At 42.2% G+C, this 22,333-nt stretch overlaps 1 protein-coding gene across 6 annotated transcripts in view; it reads right to left on the reverse strand.

Moving 5' to 3' along the window:
• The window catches only part of usp28 (ubiquitin specific peptidase 28), an 83,001-nt gene that overhangs the window by 22,490 nt on the left and 38,178 nt on the right, over positions 1 to 22,333 (reverse strand). For 5 of the 6 annotated variants that reach the window (XM_034177813.1, XM_034177818.1, XM_034177817.1 and 2 more), the window contains exons 8-17: positions 17,330 to 17,400; positions 17,162 to 17,238; positions 16,873 to 17,021; positions 16,626 to 16,753; positions 13,874 to 13,969; positions 13,619 to 13,798; positions 9,245 to 9,453; positions 6,799 to 6,869; positions 5,123 to 5,351; positions 1,394 to 1,735 (exon numbers count right to left, since the gene is read on the reverse strand). In XM_034177813.1, coding sequence (XP_034033704.1) covers positions 1,394 to 1,735; positions 5,123 to 5,351; positions 6,799 to 6,869; positions 9,245 to 9,453; positions 13,619 to 13,798; positions 13,874 to 13,969; positions 16,626 to 16,753; positions 16,873 to 17,021; positions 17,162 to 17,238; positions 17,330 to 17,400 — 1,552 coding nt within the window. The remainder of the gene's footprint in view (positions 1 to 1,393; positions 1,736 to 5,122; positions 5,352 to 6,798; positions 6,870 to 9,244; positions 9,454 to 13,618; positions 13,799 to 13,873; positions 13,970 to 16,625; positions 16,754 to 16,872; positions 17,022 to 17,161; positions 17,239 to 17,329; positions 17,401 to 22,333) is intronic. The other variant, XM_034177815.1, reaches the window with a different exon arrangement.

Here is a 22,333-nt window from a genome sequence, read left to right on the forward strand (position 1 = left end):
GTTATGGGCTTCTGTGCCTGTAATTGGAGAAATTATACATAGTGCAATTTTGTATTTTGCACCACCAGCTTCATCACACACAACCTCATCATGAAATCATGATCATGGAGTCTTTTTTGTGTTGAGTTTGTATGTTCTCCCCGTGTTTGTGTGGATTCCCTGTGGAGGCTCCGGCTTCCTGCCACTTCCGATAACAGGATAGGGGAATTGGTGACTTTAAATATACGTATATTATTATATATATATTATTATATATGTAGCTTAGCAGTATACTGGTGTCCCATCCAGCGTGTACCTTGCCTCTCACTGAATGAATGCTGGGATAGACTCCAGCTACCCCATGAGCCTGAACTGGCAGGTACTGAACATCAGTGAATGTAGATCTGGAAATCTGCACAGATCAAACTGTCTGATAATGTTTCACATTCAGACTGCAGTATGTGTGATTCTTGCTTGTCAAGACATATGACTATCAAACTGAGTTTAATGGAAATGCAAGACAGGAAAGGTGGTTCATTTGGGGTGTTGTAGCATGGTTGGTCAACAGAAAAGTTATAAGTTTGGTTTCAAACTGGAATCACTGATGTGTGTTGAAAGGACACCATCTTTTAGCACTCCCTTATGCCACAAAAGTGACGTTAGTGGGCTAACACTAGTATGTTGTGAGTATCTGTGTGGGCTATCACTGAAAACACACATCACGTTGGATGCGTTAGAGAAAAACAAACAAAAAATACAAATTTCTAACTTCAAGAAGGCAAACTACGACTTACAACCTCATTTTTATCCCAATGAGCCGTCCTGAGTTGGACAAATAACACTGTGCACGTGCAGGCGGCTGTGAACTGAAACCGTAGGGACGTCCACAAAGTGCAAAGAATGAAAAGAGACACCAGAAAAATATTCAATAAATTAATTATAATAAGGTGTGGCATCACCAAATGTCTCATGCTGGTTATACAACAGCACTGCATTCTTCTACTATATTTCCTGAAGCTGATCAGTTAATTAAGAGTCAGACTCTAAATAATGTCAGACATGTTGCTGCTCTATGAAAGGTAATGTTCAAAACACATCATGTTCAAATTTAGTGATGTCAGAAGAAATTTAAAAATCCTATTTCTTGTAGATGAAGTTCAATATGTGTAAAGTTTAAATGTAAATGCAATATAGAAAAAAATAGGAAGATGCTATCTTTCATGTTTTATTACATTTTAAAGCTGCTGTGTCAAAGGAATTTCCAACATGGCACATTGTGGTAATTGTGTACAAGGATAAAACTGCACACACAAGTTGCTTTTGTTTGCATATATTAGTAAATTTTCAACACAGAATATGTCAAAACATTATTGATCCTGGCAACATTCTCCCAACCCATTACTATACTACTGACCTTCAGGCTTCTGCATTGTATCTGCCTCTGGCTCGTTCTGTGTTTCTGGGTCTGGTTGAGGATCTGGAGGATCTGAAGGATCTTCCTGAGCCAACTTTTCTGTGGAGGATCCTGACTGTGGTTCTGGTTCATCTGGTTGCTGTGGATCTGCTGGACTGGGGTTTGAGGGTTCAGTAGACGCTGTTGTCTCGCCTTGAGGGATTGCTGTCTGGCAAAGCTGTTCTTCCCATTCACTGAGCTCTTGTTGGAACCAACAGTTGTCCTCGTGGACATAACGCCTTAGGATGGGAGGCAGGGAGTCCATCCCATGCAGGACCTGGCCTGTTTCATCGTCTGTGTCTTCTGGGTGGAAAAAGGAGTTTTTTCAGAAAGAATTTCACAAGGGTGTCCACTTCATAACAGTTATCATGCAGATGACTGATGTTACTTTACAAAGAATTCTTACAACAAGGTAACCTTAAGTCCAGAAAAATTTGCATTGGTGCTGTGTGTTACTAGATCCTTCTCCTTCCAAAATCAAAGTGGTCCAGATTGGTAATCACCCATCACCCAGACGGAACAGTGGTCCATTCATGCCATATACATATTTTTATAGAGTGGCGGATCACTCGCAGGGTTATACTCTCCCATTTCCCCTGCACAATGCCACTGCAGAGAGCTTCACTTACCACTTCACCCTGCCCCAGTGAAATCACTCACTGTTCATGCCAAACCAGAAAATAATCAGAGTTGTATTTTAATTTTACCTAAACAGTAGCCTGGCATAAAAATAACTGAACAGACAAATCCACATTCACGTAGAACCAGTAACCACTGCTTATTGGTTTGCAGTATTGCAGTGTTAGCATGGTGGCTTAGTGGTTAGCACTGTTGTCTCACAGCAAGAAGGTCATGTGTTCGATTCTCACCTGTGGCCTTTCTGTGTGGCATTTGCATGTTCTCCCCGTGTTTGCGTGGGTTTCCTCTGGGTGCTCCGGTTTTCTCCCACATCCAAAGACTTGCAGGTTAGGTGGATTGGAAACTTTATAATTGTCCAGGTCTCCCTTGCAAAAGAGATCTCAAGCTCAATGGGTCTAACCTGGTTAAATAAAGGTTGAATTAAAAGAGTTGCCTTTCTGTGTGGAGTTTGTATGTGTTTGCCTGGATTCCCTCCAGGTACTTTAGCTTTCTCCCACTTCCAAAGACATGCAGTTTTAGTGAACTGAAAGCTTTAAATTGACCGTTGGTGTGAATGTCTTTGTCTGTCTACATGTAGCCCTGTGATAGACTGGCATGTCCAGGGTGAACTCCGCTTCTCACCCAGTGATCGCTGGGATAGGCTCCATGCTCCTCAATTGGAATAAGAGGGTGTAAAAAATGAATGAATAAATATTAACTGCTGGCATTTTAAAAAGATAATCTTTAAAGCTAGTTATATTTTAGCCCAAAACGTATGGAACACCTGTCTTCCTCAATGCCGAGCTGATGCACCATTACATTTAATTAAGAATTTATTAAAATATTAAATTGTTTCATTCTGCATTTGCCTGTTCATGTTAATGTCACACAAACTGGTGGTGATCAATTGGCAATTCATTAGATTATCAGAATAGGACAAATTTTGTGGTACATAATCCAAATGCTGAATTATATGCCCCACTATCACAACTCAAAGGGCATCGGGTGTAAAACTTGTGCCAAGTCAACATGCAGATCCACCTCGGCTCTGATGTGGTGACCCTGAGTGAAAACAAGGGAGCAAAGGGAATTACTTACTCTAAGTATTTTTTGAAGCACAAAATGGAACCTCATACTAACAACAGCAAGAAGAGGGGGCACAAACAATTTACCCTTCATCTCAAGCACTGTGAAGTAAACTGTGTAACTGTGATGCAAATTATATATTATTACATAACCGTATCACTACAGCCAGTCTGCTTTGTATAAACCTGATCCTGTCAGACCTCAGAAGCTACATTGCATCTGGAAAGTATTCACAGCACTTCACTTTTTCCACATTTTATTATTTTACAGCCTTATTCCAAAACTAGCACATTGCCCGTGGGGTTCCACGGCTCTTGACCAACCCAAAATACATAAGCATGCCAAACGGCAAATGTCAGCTCTCCCCAGTTTATCCCTGATCGAAGTCACACACACGTACGGACGTACACAGAGGCCACTTGGCATTTAATATACAGATAATTTACTGCTCCCTGCTGGAATGGCGTGTGAGTCCAGAATTTAATTATCAATGTCCATTGTTCACAGTTGTTACCTAATATCCCTAATTTCTCAAAAAATATTAGTCTTATCAACTTTCTGCTTTTGCGGCATCCATTCTTGACCCAAACATAACATACATAAGCATACCAAACGGCAAATGTCAGCTCTCCCCAGTTTCTCCATGATCGAACCCATACACATGCACGCACACACGTAACAGAGGCCACTTGGCTTGGATTAAAAACATGTTAGGGTTAAGGTTATAGATGGGTGAAATTTTTCCCTCAAAATTAATATATTTGCAAATTTATTAAAAATAAAAAAAAACTAAGAAATCATGTGTACGTAAGTATTCACAGCCTTTGCCATGAAGCTCAAAATTGAGCTCAGATGCATCCTGTTTCCACTGATCATCCTTGAAATGTTTCTACAGCTTAATTGGAGTCCACCTGGGGCAATTTCAGTTGATTGGAGATGATTTGGAAAGGCGAACACCTGTCTACATGCAAGGTCCCACAGTTGACCGTGCATGTCAAACTTTTTCCACAATGTCATTATGGGGTACTGTGTGTAGAATTTTAAGGAAAAATTTTATTTAATCCATTTTGTAATAAGGCTGTAACTTAACAAAATGTAGGAAAAGTGAAGCACTGTAAATACTTTCCAGATACGCTGCAAAATAATGTTTTGCCAGCTGGAGATTGTGTACATCAGGTTTACATTCTCTGAGTGGGAGCTGGAAGCAATGGGTTTCAGGGAAGACTCATGAGAATACCTGGAAGACACATCTATAGAGGAGTTCAAGGCTACATGCATCTGGTGGATGCCTTCTGAGTAGCACTCTGCTACTATATAAACCAGTAGCAGAGAAAAGGATGCCAGACCTAGATTCTGGTTTCTGACTAACCTACTTTGCTGCAAGTTCAGCAAGGACTACTGCTACACTGTCACCACAGAATCATAGCCAGTGATGATCACCTCCATACTGCTCGACAGGATCAAGACCAGGACTAGTAGAGATGACCTCAGGAATGGATATGTCTCCACAGTAATGGGAATTTAAGCAGGAGTAATGGATGCTATTGCTGCTATAATAGTAAACAGAGCAGAAGCTGCTCAAATAAGAGCAAGAACATGACCAACAACAGGAATTACAAGAATCATTAAGAACTATAAACAGTATGGCAATGTGTGACCAATCTGCCTGTTGTAGGCAGTTCTCGAAAACTGAGTGACTGTACAAAAATGAGACAAATGAGGAACGCCATTAAAACACATGGGACAACTCTGAAATAGTTACAGGGTTCTGTGGCTATAACTGCAATAACTGTGGGCTTTTCATATGTCTCTTCTGGGGATTGTCTATCATCTGTTCCAAGCTAAAGAGTTTGTCCTACGTTCTTTCTATCTTTGCTGTGTGAACTTTTAAAGAAGAACCTAGGCTCCAATTTAATTCGGCGTACTTCAGTCTAATCAAATGTGATCTAAGAAAAGCCAATATTGTTTTGAGAAACATTTCTCTACCTGTAATGAGGTATGGTAACCTGTCATCAATATACATCAAACAGTAGGCACTGGCATTGGTCATGCCGCCAAATGAGTCTTGCTCCAGCTCCTCCCAAGATGACTCAGTGATGGTTATGTCATTGTACTTCATCCAGCGCTGGTCGGTGTGGTCATAAATATAGGCCCAGTAATGACCTGCTGATGCCTGGCCTTCATGGACTAGCACTGCATGGAGCCTGTAGGGAACCTAAGTCAAAAAACAGATGTGGAGACAGCAGATAAGAACACAGTCATAGTCCGCATGCTTTTTAAAGACATATTTTGAAGCATGTTCACAATTAAATATTTACTTTCACAGACAGTTTTAGTAAGACAAATCAGGGGATGGACACAAGAACATGTCTATGTAACTGAATACTGCATGTCTTGGACTGAATTTATAATGATTAAAAATGACAAACAGTATAGTGCTGCATGATAAACCAGTAAGTTGATCTCAAAAACTAAGTGGAGTAGAGAAAAACTACTGAATCACACATAAAAACTGTGAAGGAGTTGTAGGCTTCTATGTTCTTCTTTTGGGAAAACCAGGTGGAGTTGATCTGAAGCCAGCTGTGCCCAACCTTGTTCCTGGAGGGCACCTGTCCTGCACGTTGTCTAACTCTCCCTGTTCCACTCCCAGGCAATTAACTCTATCCCGTGTGCTAAGCCAATCAAGAGCTAGAAGACACCACGTTTGAAAATTCAGGCGTGACTTGAGTAGGCAGACTTGGAAGCATGCAAGGCAGGGCCTCTCCTGGAACAAGGCTGGTGACCCCTGTGCCAGGAGAATACAAACTATATATTTAAAGTATAGCAGGGCTCACAGCAGGTGGCGAGGTCGCGCACAGCCTTGCCACCTGTTTTGCCCATGCTGAGCTTCAGACCCACTGACTGTCTACATGTTGGACTGTTGGACAGATCCATAGCTTTTGGACTCTGAAGCTTCTCTTTTGGTAAATCAAATCACTTATTTCACCTAGTCACAATTTATTCATTCTTGTGACAATACATAGATAAATTAATCCATCCCCTCCAGTACAACTCAAAATCAATAAAGGCTATGATCTTGTGGTCTCCAAATTAAAAATAAACAAACAAAAAATACATGCAATGCTGATTACTGATTTGGTTAACTTAGATTACTAGAGAAATCAAGTCTGTTTTCTTATGTAATATATCAGTCTGGACATGTCTAGGATTACTGCAGGGAATAAATAATTTTATCACATGTGCGAAAATTAGGATCAGATGTGGTTGAAGGTACATGCGATTTGACATGACCTTGTTCATTTACATTTCCAATTCCTATGTTTTTCCACATTTATTCCTGAACATTTTAAGATCTAAATGTAGAAATCAGAGGTGCCAATAATGCAAACCAGGACAAGAGACACTACTGGATATAGTAATTTAGTATCCAAATACTGTGACCCAAATATGTACCAGGGCAGGTACAGGCTGTAAGTAAACCTCACAGTGTTTGCTCACTCCAAACTTCAACTGCACTATTCTTATTTGTCCTCTGTCCTCCTGCTTAAAGTCCACTATTTTTCTTTCGGTGTGAAATTGTAATCAGCTAATCTGATTCTTATACCTTTTGCTAAAATATGTGATTGATGGTTCGTCAGCAGATTGTTTTAAGTAAAACTTACCTGACAGAGGCTGTTGTCTGAATACATGCTTTCAAGAGTTTGACTGAGTCTGTCAATGCTGGACTTTAACTCTGACATAAACACACAAAAACAAAGCACATCAACAGCTGAGTGGAACACATCTGACTGTTTCTTCTCTTACATTTAAGTCCTTTGAGGTTTGGGGTATCAAGAACATTTCTCTCACATCTGACCAATATAACGCAATGCTGAAATACCCTCAGCTGTATAAGCATTATCTTCTTTATAATTTGCAGTTGTTTAATTGGTATCCCAGTGCAAAGTTCATCTCTCTCTCTCTCTCTCTCTCTCTCTCTCTCACTATATATATATGAGAGACAAAGAGAGATACATTTATTGTTATTTACATTAATTATCAATCCCCTCTATTTTGTCATTGTGATAATTTCACAATGACCACAATGGAAATAAGTGTTTGTGCTTCATTGTGTTATTCATGTATCATTGACACATTCACCTCTGTATGTTTATATTAATGTTGCAGAATACATTCAATCAAACAATCATAAACAGTATTTTATTTGCGTTCTAACAACATCCGCAGTAGGGTGTGCTTGTGCGCATACATGCGCTTTTGACAAGAGTAGAAGTTAGCTTTGAGTTAGCGGAGGTTGGCGTGCACGCTGATGTCCATGAGATGTCTTGTAAATCACTACACAGGTGTTATCAGGTTACAAAACCAGGGTTTTCAGTTTCAGAAGTGTTTATCTGTCATTAGCTTTTACATAATATATAAGAAAGATGCCATATTTCCACACAAACGAAACAGAGTTAGCAGCTAGCTAGACCAGCCAGTGATGTCACCATGCTAACATCCGCGAAATGTCTTGCAAATCACTCCAGAGGTGTTATCAGGTTCCAAAAACAGTGATTTTAGTTTTAGAAGTGTTTATTTCTCGCTAGCTTTTACATAATATATGAGAAACATGCTATATTTACACATCAACAAAGCGGTTTTGGAGCACCAGAGACAGACTAGCCAATGATGTCACGGTGCCACTCTACTCTGACTGGCTGTCACCCCTCCCTCCTCAACCCCCCCCCCCCCCCAAAAAAAAAACAGATTTGCATGATTCATAGCATAAAAATATGAAACAGAATGTGACTTTTTAACCTCTTAAAATACCTCTTAAAATAGGTTAAGGTTAGCCATCTTAGAACTTGTCCAAGGTATGTGTCCCAAGAATGTTCCCTGTGAATTTGAAGACTCTGGCATAATAGGACTGGACTTATGCTGAGCACAGACAGACAAATGGACGGACATAAAGCCTTCGCAATGCCAGATGGCCATATTTGATGGTCTCGGGTAAAAATGAATTGATAGCTGTCAATATGGAACAACAACAGTTCGTCCACATGAATAAGGGAGTACTTTTACTAAAGATTTGAAGAATTTCTGCAAATGCTTTTCATATTTTGCAATTGAGAGCCAAATTACATCTTGACACAGTGTCTAGACAAACAAAGAGTCATCAGGAGATGACATATCCCTCTGGTCCCTACAAATCACGACTACAAAGTGTTGTGGGATCACCAAACTACACACTTATGCTAAATATCTCACTGTGACCTTGAAATTGACCCCAAGGTCACTGTAACTGACTGGTGTTGAGGTATCACCTAAGTACACCCTTATGCTAAAAATGAATAAAATTGGTCATCTGGTTCTTTAGATATCGCGCTAACAAGCGAAATAGGACGGACGAACGGACAGACTGACATACCGATCATTATATCCCCCCATATTTAATACCGTGGAGACAATATATGTCTCACATTCAGACAACCGTGATTATTCGGAACATTTTGATACGGAACACATGAGCTCAAAGGGTTAATAGATTAGCGCCAACCTGGCAGAGCACACAGCAGACAACAACCACCAAAGTTCCCTGAGATGACAATATGTGGCCCCTTTTCTTTTGCACCCCTGAATACAGTTCCCATACTGCGCCCAAACAGCTGAACACTGTAGACACAGAGGTTATTGAACTGCAGTACTTATGGAAGGTTTATCCAAAATGTATATAACTGCTGGTATCTTTACCAACACCTTTGTCTGTTGTTAAATGAGTGAACTTCAGTTCCAGGATTTAACTAACAAGACATTGTTAGCCCTTGACATACTCAAGAGTCCACAGATGTGAGTGAATCTATTTTGGACTTGCAATTTTTCAATTTTTTTTTGTTCTAAATGATTTCTTGACAAAATGTGTTGATGATGTTAATGGCAAGCCTTGGCAAATTGCTGTTGGTGCACCACGATGACTACTGTACTACCAGTAGAATTCTTTTATTGGAACTTCACTTATTTTCTGCAGCAAGAGAAACTAGCAACTTATAAATGTTGTGATATCTGTAAATATAGACTCATCTACATATATTTGTGTGAGCATGAAGCTTGTCGTAGTTTGCATTAAAATACCATTTATGTCGTTCTCCACCTCAGTCCTCCATCGCTGTAGGCATGTCTTCACAAAATGCAGCTCTTCTTCAGTGATGTTGTGTGGTGCAGGGTGTGGCGGGAGATCAACAGGGGGTCTGCACTGGGTGAAAGGCTTATAAATAGGGGTCTTCTGACAACTGGAAACACTTGACACCAGGTCCTCAGATGAATCTGCCCCTCGAGCTTCACTAAACATGGCAACAACAATTTTAACAACTTAACATTTTGGTGAACATAAAACAAAAACACAAACATCTACAAAACAAAGGGAAAATATACTTATTATCAGTGATCATGCTGTTTTAGTCAAATTCCTGAAATATAGGAGATAGAATTTAAAAAACTGACTTTTGTGATTTTGTGTCATTCAGTGTTTAATGCTAAACAACTCAAAGATAACAGAAGAAATCCTCCCTGGTTCACCAGCTGGAATTACAATGTACAGTTCAGTGTCACAATTGACAAATAATATACAAATAATGAATGTTTATGAGTGCAATGGTAAGAATATTTGCATGAGTTGAACGATGGAATTTAGTATTCAATGTAGCCCATTATTTGTTTTATATGACACCTAAATAGAGCTGACATTTTACTTAGACAGGTGTTTCTTCTCGAAGCAGAGCACAGAGTCACCCCAGTCTACCCATCAGGTGATTCCACTCTGCAAGCAACTCGACCGAGCATAGCAAGTGTCATTTAGTAGCTCAGTGTTGTGTGTGGAAACACACATCTGCTTTCCTCAATCCAATGAAAAAGTGGTTCTACGGCCGTGGTTATGAGATTCGGCTTCCTCATACAATGGAAACATTTTCATGAAAAGCAAAGGGAGGGATACAAGAGCAAAATTTATAGGACAAAAATACATGACAGACAGAGGCAAAATGCATGGTGCATGACATCACTCATACAATGAATGTCACATGACACCAGAGAAATGGCAAGGAGGTGTCATATAAATGACATTAATCAATAAATTACATTAATCATTGCCAATTTGTGGCCCCGATTGCCATATTGATTTGTCTTTCTTCCTTTCTGATTTCAGGAAATTGCACCTGATGCAACACAATAACAGTGTAAAGCTGTGTGTCATATTATTATGACAAGCTTCAAGCACTGAGTTACATTTTATTGACATGGGCGTGAAAGAAATCTCAGAAAACCAATTTTTTAGATATCTGTTTTATTTTTGTGGCATTATTAGCAGAAAATAGTTGGCTTTCGATCTATAACCTTTCTGTAGTCATGAAAATATGTTGTTATTAAAAAAAGTACTGATATATGGTGAAAATCGCATGAAATTGCTGTTTTTTTTAAGTTGAAAATTTCAGACAGTACCACCTATGTTGCCGTTATGCATTTTCTATTCATATAGGCACCCAAAAAGTTTGCATGGAACTCACAAACCATATTTGAAATGTCAAAACTCGAGTTTTTAGGTATTCCATTACAATTTGTCTAAGAAAATCATTGCCAAATGACAAACAAGCAAAACTGAAAATCACAACAAAATTTAGACACTGGAGCCAAAAGCTGAACTTCTAATACTTGTCTACTCCAAATTATTCATGGTAAAATTTTGATATTTCACACAAACATTGTGAACATAATATGTTAATACACAAAATAATCAATTTTTATCTATTGGCATGCTTATGTCACACAGTAGACAGCCAGCCATATCAGAAGTTGAATGTGTGAAAAAAATACTGCCCTGTGTAAAAAAAAAAATCTCAAAAGATTTTCATCCTAGCTCAATGAAGAACATATCTTTCTATTGCCAAATTCATGTCAATTAATGAGATTGTATTTAGATTTCTGCATCTCCTGTATTTTTTGCAATGATTTTTTGGGGGGATTATTTTTTTTACAAAGACCTTCACCGTGGTGCTGTAGAGGTATTTTTGAAAACATGGTGTATGTCATGAGAGTTTAGATCTATTTCTGAAACATATATCTATCACCAGGAATGATGTTCCTGCTCACTACAGAAAAAGCACACTGCTCAGGTCAACCAATGATACTGTCATTGTGCAGTGGTATGGAAATGGAACCTTCTGCAGGATTAGGTCTTCAAATGTTGATCTCCTAGCTGAGAATAGAGATGATGCAAGCAGGGCTTCTCGCAATAAAAATACATTGCACCTCTACCATATGGCACTGTCTAAGCTGAGACAGGACTAAAATGTTAAGAATATTGTAGAATTTCAAGAAAATAAGTTCATATGTTTCGATGAATTTAGTTTAAGCAACCTATGTGAGACTGCTGTCTCATAGGTCTGTAGTTACTGCCAAGGTTAGATATAGCTTTGGTTAAGTTCACATAACTTTTTTTTTGGATAAAGATTTTGTATTAATTCTTTCGATTATATATTGATAAGTATTTTGTTCAGCTAGAAACAGTATTTTTATTGTGTTATAAGAAAGTTTATTTTTTGGCTTCTATGTCAGTAAAATGTAACTCAGTACTTGAACCATGTCTTATGCACCAGATTAGTGCCAAATACAAGCAGTATTGAAAGCAGCCCCATGACACAGGAGCTATTCTGCACACTCAGAACAGTCATGTCCACTGTTCATGTGCTGATTTCTTTGACTTTTTGAGAAAACTAAAATGTAGAAACTGTCTGAAAACTGTCTTCTGCTGAAGAGTGTGTGTGTGTGTGTGTATGTATATATATATATATATATACACACACACACACACAGTGAGGAAAATAAGTATTTGAACACCCTGCGGTTTTGCAAGTTCTCCCACTTAGAAATCATGGAGAGGTCTGAAATTTTCATCTTAGGTGCATGTCCACTGTGAGAGACATAATCTAAAAAAAAAAAAAAAATCCAGAAATCACAATGTATGATTTTTTAATAATTTATTTGTATGTTACTGCTGCAAATAAGTATTTGAACACCTGTGAAAATCAATGTTAATATTTGGTACCGTAGCCTTTGTTTGCAATTACAGAGGTCAAATGTTTCCTGTAGTTTTTCACCAGGTTTTCACACACTGCAGCAGGGATTTTGGTCCACTCCTCCATACAGATCTTCTCTAGATCTTTCAGGTTTGGAGTTTCAGCTCCCTCCAAAGAGTTTCTATTGAGTTCAAGTCTGGAGACTGGCCAGGCCATTCCAGGACCTTGAAATGCTTCTTACGGAGCCCCTCCTTAGTTGCCCTGGCTGTGTATTTGGGGTCATTGTCATGCTGGAAGACCCAGCCATGACCCATCTTCAATGCTCTTATTGAGGGAAGGAGGTTGTTTGCCAAAATCTCACAATACATGACCCCATCCATCCTCCCTTCAATACAGTGCAATTGTCCTGTCCCCTTTGCAGAAGAGCACCCCCAGAGTATGATGTTTCCACCCCCATGTTTCACAGCTGGGATGGTTTTCTTGGGGTTGTTCTCATCCTCTAAACATGGTAAGTGGAGTTGATTCCAAAAAGCTCTATTCTGGTCTCATCTGACCACATGACCTTCTCCCATGCCTCCTCTGGATCATCCAGATGGTCACTGGTGAACTTCAAAGGGGCCTGGACATGTGCGGGCTTGAGCAGGGGGACCTTGCTGCCCTGCAGGATTTTAAATCATGACAGCATCATGTGTTACTAATGTAATCTTTGTGACTGTGGTCCCAGCTCTCTTCAGGTCATTGACCAGGTCCTCCTGTGTAGTTCTGAGCTTTCTCAGAATCATCCTTACCCCACAAAGTGAGATTTTGCATGGAATCCCAGACCGAGGGAGATTGACAGTCCTCTTGTGTTTCTTCCACTTTCTAATAAATAATGATAACAGTTGTTGTCTTCTACCAAGCTGCTTGCCTGTTGTCTTGTAGTCCATCCCAGCCTTGTGCAGGTCTACACTTTTGTCCCTGGTGTCCTTAGACAGCTCTTTGGTCTTGGCTATGATGCAGGTTGGAGTGTGATTGATTGAGTGTGTGAACAGGTGTGTTTTATACAGGTAACAAGTTCAAACAGGTGCAATTAATACAGGTAAAGAGTGCAGAATAAGAGGGCTTCTTAAAGAAAAATTAACAGGTCTGTGTGGTGTTCAAATACTTATTTTCAGTAGTAACATACAAATAAATTATTAAAAAAATCATACATTGTGATTTCCGGATTTTTTTTTTTTAAGATTATATCTCTCACAGTGGACATGCACCTAAGATGAAAATTTCAGACCCCTCCATGATTTCTAAGTGGGAGAACTCGCAAATCCGCAGGGTGTTCAAATACTTTTTTTCCTCACTGTACATAACTGGTATGACTTGGTCTCAAACACATCAGGCACAGTGGGTATTAAGCTTTTCTTCATGTCCCCTGTAGTTGTTTATTGCGCCATCTGTACTCAACCTGTTCTCTTTTGAGCTGGGTTCACTGAGAGGGCTGCTGGCAGGAGTGGGTGAGGATACAGCAGCTCTCAGGTCCTCTGCAGGAGAAACACTTGTTGGCTTCGTGGTAGCAAATTCCATCACAAACTGCAACATGTCAGCCAGAGGATACTTGGTAGGTCCTGAACCATAATTTTTGTAGCTACAAACAAAGATAGAAAACTGTGAATCCAGGAATTCACATTCAGTTTCTGAGCTGTTTCAGCAGGTAACTTACCACTCAAGCTTTTGCTGAAGGATAGCAAGCTGCTCTTTCAGTTTTTTCACTTCCCCTCTCCTCTCATGGGTCTGTTCTATGTTTTTGTGAAGGTATCTATGTGTAAAAAGACAATTCCAATTATGTTGATATATTTAAAAGTAATATTTGTGTCTTGGTCCAGCAGCTCCTCAGCACGTATCAGTCACAGTGCACTGCAGCAGTGACTGTCAATGCTACATGTATGGAAAAGAAATGCTTCTGCGCTGCTGTTTTTAATTTTAATTTGTTTGCTGCATTGTGGGACCTATTGATTAACTGATTTGCTTTATTGTTTCAAAAACAAAAGAAAAGAAAATTCAAACAAATGGAAACACATCATCTCAACAACTTTTGGATGTTCAGGGTCAAACAGGGAAAACAGGGAAAAACCAATTCACACTGTGTACCATAATTACATATTAAGCACCTAATTTATTTTCAATTTAAAACATAGTGTTGTAAAGTAAAAATGTGAATTAGTGGAGAATTTTACAGCAAAATCGTGCAAATGCTGGTAAAAGTACCAAATTTAGCATGATGATTCCCAAGCTAGTATTTAGGAAATATGGTCGACTGGCCACTTGAAAATCCAAGATGGTGACCATTTTCCAAGATGGCCACTAAAATGATCTCCCCCCCCCCCCCAAAAAAAAAACTTTTGTATAGAAATACTCCTATCAAAATGAATGTTTCTACAGCATCAGCAAAAATCCAAGATGGCGACCATTTTCCAAGATGGCCACTAAAATGACCCCCCCCCCCCAAAAAAAACTTTTGTATAGAAATACTCCTATTAAAATGAAAGTTTCTACAGCATCAGCAAAAATCCAAGATGGCGACCATTTTCCAAGATGGCCACTAAAATGATCTCCCCCCCCCCCCCCCCAAAAAAAAAACTTTTGTATAGAAATACTCCTATTAAAATGAAAGTTTCTACAGCATCAGCAAAAATCCAAGATGGCACCTAATTTCAAGATGGCTGCCAAATCAACCCCCAAATCAATTTTTTCCCCTCACAAAAATGTCATTAAGCCCGGGTCCCACCGAATAATGAAGGATGAATAATGAGCCATGTAGCATGTTTTTCTTTGGTACTAGTCCAGTTATTCAACAATCGTGGGAAAATAGTTTCTCTGAGAGGCTCTTAGAGGCAGAATATTCGGCTAATGAGGCTCATCTGTGAGCATGGCGCTAATTTCAAGAAGTTCAACAACAGCGTGGGGCAGTTGTGTACGAGGTACTACGGGGACAAACGAGGATTTTAGAAGCATGTTTGTGGTTAGGTTTAGGGTTACGAGGCTACGAGGACAGGACAGGCTATTTTTGCTCAGCCTTCTTGCCCACTTTGTTGTGACAATCCCACCTGCTTTGTGCGCCAGACGCTGTATATAAAATAATTATTTTGTAGCAGATTAATCATTTTCTGTCATACTTTGGATGTGGAAAACACCTATTCGCTTCTGGAATCACAGAGGACATTTGGAGCTTTTTTCCTGTCTCTGTCTAGTGCACTGAGGTGAACATATTTGAAACAGCCTAAAAGGTAAGTATTTGTAATGTTTATATTGTAATAGCTTGGTAAAACAGTTGCATTTCTTCTTTATAAGCAGCTGTAAAAGTATGTTTATGATAGATTTAACATCTTGTTATAATGGATCAGATGAGGCGCACTCTGTGCACGCTGACGCAATGACTTGCACTCAAGACGAGCATTTATGCTAGGTTCCTAGGCAGTCGCCTCTGCGCTTCTTCTCACTGGCTTTATTTCGTCTGCGGCTTACAGTCATTTTGACACTGTGATCCAACTTTTAACTTTGTGTTCTTCCGTTATTGTCTGCAAAATTACTCTTTTGCGCACTTGCGCTCTGTGTAAATGCTTGTCTTCATTTTGACACCGGTGATTCAACTTTTAACTTTGTGTTAGCCCATTATTGTCTACAAAATCACCCTTTTGCGCACTCTTGTTCTGTGTAAATACTCGTCTTGAGTCTTCACCTCATGCAACACATGGGAGAGACAGGAAAAAAGGGTCCAGATGAAACAGTCCTCTGTGATTCCAGAAGGAATTAGAGGTGTTTTCAACTGCCAAACTCTGACAGAAAATGATTAATGCACTAAAAAAATATTCATTTTATTTACAGTGTCCAGCGGACAAAGCAGGTGGGATCGTCACAACAAAGTGCACAAGAGTGTGGAGCCAAAATAGCCTCTCCAAAATAGCCTGTCCTGTCCTCGTTGCCGCCAGGTGTTCGGATAATGGGCTTTTGACAGCCTCGTCCTGACCACAAACATGCCTCTAAAATCCTTGTTTGTCATAGTACCTTGTACACAAACTGCCCCATGCTATTACTGCAAAATTTTGAACTTCTTGAAATTAGCACCACGCTCAGAGATGAGCCTCGTTAGCCACAATTTCTGCCTCTAAGAGCCTCTAAGAGCCACTGTTCTCCCACATTTGTGAAATAACTGGACTTCTACCAAAAAAAAAAAAAAACATGCTACCTGGCTCATTATTTATCATTCATTATTCAGTGGGACCAGGGCTTAATGCATTTTTAAAATCACACAAAATCACTGCTTCTTTCAAATAATCTCTCACACATTTTTGCTGCACTTTATAAACACGAGGAATGAGTTCTTTGCAGTCTTTTTGTTTCTGCTAATGTGAAAGGGAAATAGAGTCAATGTAGAAGTGAATGAACTTCAAAATATACAGCATAATGAAACTCACCTGTCCATATAAATAATTTGTGGGAACTCCAGTTTCTTGTGTATTTTCTCAGGACGCCCGAGCTGAATGTTGAACTCAAATCTAGACAGTTCAAATGTCAAGACAGGTGGCAATTTTTTGAACCATCTCTGCAGCAGGGAGATAATATTGTTAATATGATAATAATATTGATAATAATGTTGTAGCTGAGCACCAATTCAAACATATTTGAAAATACATTAAATGCAGATGTTGTTGTGTTGTTTACCTCACGGCCAGCTGTAACAGTGTTATCTGAATGTACAGACTCAATCTCCTTCTCAACCATAGCACCCTCAAGACATTCATCCAGGTTGCTGAAACCATTGACTTGTAACGGGTACTGACCAAACTGCTCTGTATTACACAGTGTTTTACCTGGGCAAATTACAGAAGGTTACAAATTTATTATGGTCCAACAAAAATGTACAATACCAGTCAAAGGTTTGGACACACTTTCCCTGTCCATTGAATGGGAAATTGTGTCCAACGTTTTGACTGGTACGGTGCATGCATACCCTCATGTCTTCTCTCTGTCACAAAGGTACCATAGAAGAGCTGAACCATTGGGTTCGATAGTTTGTCTTCAGAATTTCTGAAAATAAAATATGATAAGCATGTGAAGCTGAAGAGCAAACAGAAGACGAATGGTGTTAATTCAGCAAATGTAGGGGATGTGGACTTACTTTCCACAGGCAGCCAGCTGAAACGCATCCTCGAGCCAATCAAGCAGTTTGTGGGTGAACTCGCTGACGTCCTAAAATTAAACGTCTTTATTTAGACAAAGCCCAAGCAGGTATGTTACAAGTGGCACTGCAGCACCATCTTGTTAAACTGAATTTTGATCTCATACATCAAATGCAGAAGTTTGGCAACTCTTGCACTTTCACAAAGTTTGGTTTTTAGACATTTTAAAAACATAATAATGTTTTACCAAGCAGTCTCCCAGCCAAGTACTAATGAGGATCCACATTGCTTCACTTCTGAAATTTGATGGGATCAGGTGCACACAATGGCTGTGCAAAGACACACATTATGGTACTGTATTGTAAATCTGTCTGGAATAGGCAGTTTTCAAAAACTGAGTGTGCAACAATGAGACAAGTGAGGGAAGCCACCAAGACACCCATGACAACTCTGAAAGAGTTACTCGCTTCTGTTGCTGGTTCATCCTGTGGCGGGGCTTGGTCTTCCATAATATCTCCTCCTCCTGTTCCTTATCACAGTCTAGCTGAGACACTGCTGTATCCTTGTTTCATCCTGGATTGTGGCTCTAACATTCCCTGATCCTCACTTGCCCTCTTTCTGTTGCTCATAGAGCGTCAGAGTGCTGGATTTAGGGTGGAAACCTTCATGCATTGTGAGGAGTATTCATGTCACATAGGGGCATCTTCTAGTCATGAACAACACTTTTACATGTCATCAGTTGGTGGTATGTGAATTGTGAGCTGTGGACCTACAGCCATCTCAACTGCATGTGCGCTTTGAGTGCGATGCTTAAGCCCCTTTCACACTGGCGTATTCGTAGAGCTGCATATTGCAATGTTGTGTTTCATTTAAATACGCCCGAAATGCGCGCAAACTCAGCCTTTTTCAGTGTTCGTTTCATACTTGCAGCTGCGTGTGTTCGCTTTTTAATGTGTGCACACAGTCGCGTGTACCATGCTGCTATTCAGTGCTATTTTCTGCCTCTGTGGAAGTGTGCGCTGTTCTCTACTGCAGGTGTGGTGTGGCTCAAAAACAGAGTCATTTAACATTATTATTTATTTATTTATTTATTTATTTTTGTCTTGGTAGATCACTTTCATTGTGTCCAGATGCTGCTGAGTCTGGCTGTGGTAAAGGCTGCCCTGAACGAAACGCTGTGACTCATTAAACTTTTAAACCTCCGGCTTCTCCGATCAGGTCCGCTGATTCGATCAGACCTGATCGATCAGGTCGTCTGATGATCGCACCGACATGCAGCGAGTGCACTTTTATTTTAAAGAGTCACAGCTCTTTTCAGGCTTGATCAGACCTGATCGATCAGGGCGTTTGATAAGCACACCGACATGTAGCTAGTGCGCTTTTAATTTAATGTCACAGGTCTGATCAGACACAGAGAGAGGGGGAGAGAGAGAGAGAGAGAGAGAGAGAGAGAGAGAGAGAGAGAGAGAGAGAGAGAGAAAGCGAGCAACCGACCTGCTGTTTCTGTTGTGTTTCTGGATTTCTGAGTTGAGCTGCTAAAAGTGGGCGGAGAGCTGCTCATCTCAGTGTAGACAATCCACCACAATGAGCAGCTCTACGAATACGCCAATGTGAAAGGGGCTTTAGTGCAGTGAACTTAAGAGTGTACAGGGAAGAGGAGATAGACACTTAATCCTCAACTCCTTTAAATTTGTGATTCTTTCTGTGTAGACAGATAGAGGAAATGGTCCTACCAGTGTCTGGAAAAGGCCAGACTAAAACCCCCTTTACACAGGGTGAAGTTCGTTGTGCTTCCCTTGTGCATCCACCATATGTGTGAGGACACCGTTGGAAGCTAAAGGGAGACACAAGGAATGTCCAGGTCGTTCAGGGGACACTCAATGGAAGCACAAAGAATGCTATGAATGCTATGGTTGCTGTGAATTATTGAGCATTTTCAAAACAAACTCTCAGCAGGCGTTGAGGATGAAGAACATTCAAAGATGGCAGAGGGGAGGCACAAGAGAGGCACAGGAAATGCCTTAGGTTGCTCAGTGATTGCTCATGAACATTCAATGGAAACACAACAATTGGGGCTGTTTTCTGTGACTTCCCTGGACAAAGTGCAGAAGTCCCAGAAAACAAAGAGACCAGATAGACAGGAGACGGAGACAAGAAGAGGAGTGTCTCTCCCTTATTTAGCAGGAGTAGGGGAAAAACTACAGAGGATCTTCAGACAGCACAAAATCCCATCCATCCATCCATCCATTTTCTTCCGCTTTATCCGGAGTCGGGTCGCGGGGGCAGCAGCTCAAGCAAAGCTGCCCAGACCTCCCGATCCACACACACCTCCCCCAGCTCCTCCGGGGGAACCCCAAGGCGTTCCCAAGCCAGCCGAGAGATGTAATCCTTCCAGTGTGTCCTGGGTCTTCCCCGGGGCCTCCTCCCAATGGGACGTGCCCGGAACACCTCTCCAGCGAGGCGTCCAGGGGGCATCTGGAAAAGATGCCCGAGCCACCTCAACTGACTCCTTTCGACGTGGAGGAGCAGCGGCTCGACTCTGAGCTCCTCCCGAGTGACCAAGCTCCTCACCCTATCTCTAAGGGAGCGCCCAGCCACCCTGCGGAGGAAACTCATCTCGGCCGCTTGTACCTGCGATCTCGTTCTTTCGGTCATGAGCCAAATCTCATGACCATAGGTGAGGATCGGAACGTAGATTGATCGGTAAATCGAGAGCTTTGCCCCCCTACTCAGCTCTCTCTTCACCACGACGGTCCGATACAGCGACCGCATCACTGCAGACGCTGCACCGATCCGTATATCGATCTCACGCTCCATCCGTTCCTCACTCATGAATAAGACCCCGAGATACTTAAACTCCTCCACTTGAGGCAAGGACACTCCACCGACCTGAAGAGGGCAAAGCACCTTTTTCCGGTCGAGAACCATGGCCTCGGATTTGGAGGTGCTGATTTTCATCCCGGACGCCTCACACTCGGCTGCAGACCGCCCCAGTGCACGCTGAAGGTCCTGATTTGACGAAGCCAACAGAACCACATCTTCCGCAAACAGCAGAGACGAGATTCTGTGGTTCCCAAATCAGACCCCCTCTACACCCTGGCTGCACCTAGAAACTCTGTCCATAAAAATAATGAACAGAACCGGTGACAAAGGGCAGCCCTGGCGGAGGCCAACGTGCACTGGAAACAGGTTTGACTTACTACCGGCAATGCAAACCAAGCTCCTGCTGCGGTCGCACAGGGACCGGATAGCCCTTAGCAAAGGACCCCGGACCCTGTACTCCCGGAGCACTCCCCACAGGGTGCCCCGAGGGACACGGTCGAACGCCTTCTCCAGATCCACAAAACACATGTGGACTGGTTGGGCGAACTCCCATGAACCCTCGAGCACCCAATGGAGCGTGTAGAGCTGGTCCAGTGTGCTGCGACCAGGACGAAAACCACACTGCTCCTCCTGAATCCGAGGTTCAACCATCGGTCGAATTCTCCTCTCCAGTACTCTGGAATAGACCTTACCAGGGAGGCTGAGGAGTGTGATCCCCCTATAGTTGGAACACACCCTCCGGTCCCCCTTCTTAAACAGAGGGACCACCACCCCGGTCTGCCAATCCAGAGGCACTGTCCCCGATCGCCACGCGATGTTGCAGAGGCGTGTCAGCCAAGACAGTCCCACAACTTCCAGAGACTTAAGGTACTCAGGACAGATTTCATCCACCTCAGGAGCCTTGCCACCGAGGAGCTTTCCAACCACCTCGGTGACTTCTGCCTGGGTAATGGATGAGTCCGCCTTTGGGTCCCCAGTCTCTGCCTCCTCTTCGGAAGACGTGACAATGGGATTGAGGAGATCCTCGAAGTACTCCTTCCACCACCCAACAACATCCCCAGTCAGAGTCAACAGCTCCCCATCCGCACCGTAAACAGTGCCGGTGGAGAGCTGCTTCCACCTCCTGAGGCGTCGGATGGTTTGCCAGAATCTCTTCGAGGCCAACCGACAGTCCTCCTCCATAGCCTCCCCGAACTCCTCCCAGACCCAAGTTTTTGCCTCTGCGACCGCACGGGCTGCGGCACACTTGGCCTGCCGGTACCTGTCAGCTGCCTCTGGGGTCCCACCTACCAACAAAGATAAGTAGGACTCCTTCTTCAGCTTGACGGCATCCCTTACTTCCGGTGTCCACCACCGGGTTCGGGGATTGCCGCCGCGACAGGCACCAGAGACCTTGCGACCACAGCTACGAGCGGCTGCATCAGCAATGGAGGTGGAGAACATGGTTCACTCGGACTCCATGTCTCCAACCTCCCCCGGGATCTGGGAGAAGCTCTCCCGGAGGTGGGAGTTGAAGACCTCCCTGACAGAGGGTTCCGCCAGTCATTTCCAGTAGACCCTCACGATACGTTTGGGCCTGCCAGGTCTGACCGGCTTCCTCGACCGGATCCAACTCACCACCAGGTGGTGATCGGTCGACAGCTCTGCCCCTCTCTTTACTCGAGTGTCCGAGACACGTGACCGAAGGTCAGATGATACGACTACAAAGTCGATCATCCACCTCCGGCTCAGGGTGTCCTGGTGCCACGTGCACTTATGGACACCCTTGTGCTCGAACATGGTTTTCGTGATGGACAAACTGTGACTAGTACAGAAGTCCAACACCTGAACACCACTCGGGTTCAGATCGGGGAGGCCGTGCTTCCCGATCACCCCCCTCCAGGTCTCACTGTCGCCGCCCACGTGGGCGTTGAAATCCCCCAGGAGAACAATGGAGTCCCCAGTCAGAGCGCTATCTATTACCCCTCCCAGGGACTCCAGGAAGGTTGGGTACTCTGCACTGCTGCTCGGCCCGTAGGCCGAGACAACGGTGAGAGACCTTTCCCCGACCCGAAGGCGTAGGGATGCGACCCTCTCGTTCACTGGAGTGAACTCCAACACATGGCGACTGAGCTGGGGAGCAATAAGCAATTCAACCCCAGCTCTCCGCCTCTCCCCATGGGCAACGCCAGAAAAATGAA

The sequence above is a fragment of the Thalassophryne amazonica genome, chromosome 9 (assembly GCF_902500255.1).
Source record: "Thalassophryne amazonica chromosome 9, fThaAma1.1, whole genome shotgun sequence".
In the NCBI taxonomy this organism is placed as follows: domain Eukaryota; kingdom Metazoa; phylum Chordata; class Actinopteri; order Batrachoidiformes; family Batrachoididae; genus Thalassophryne; species Thalassophryne amazonica.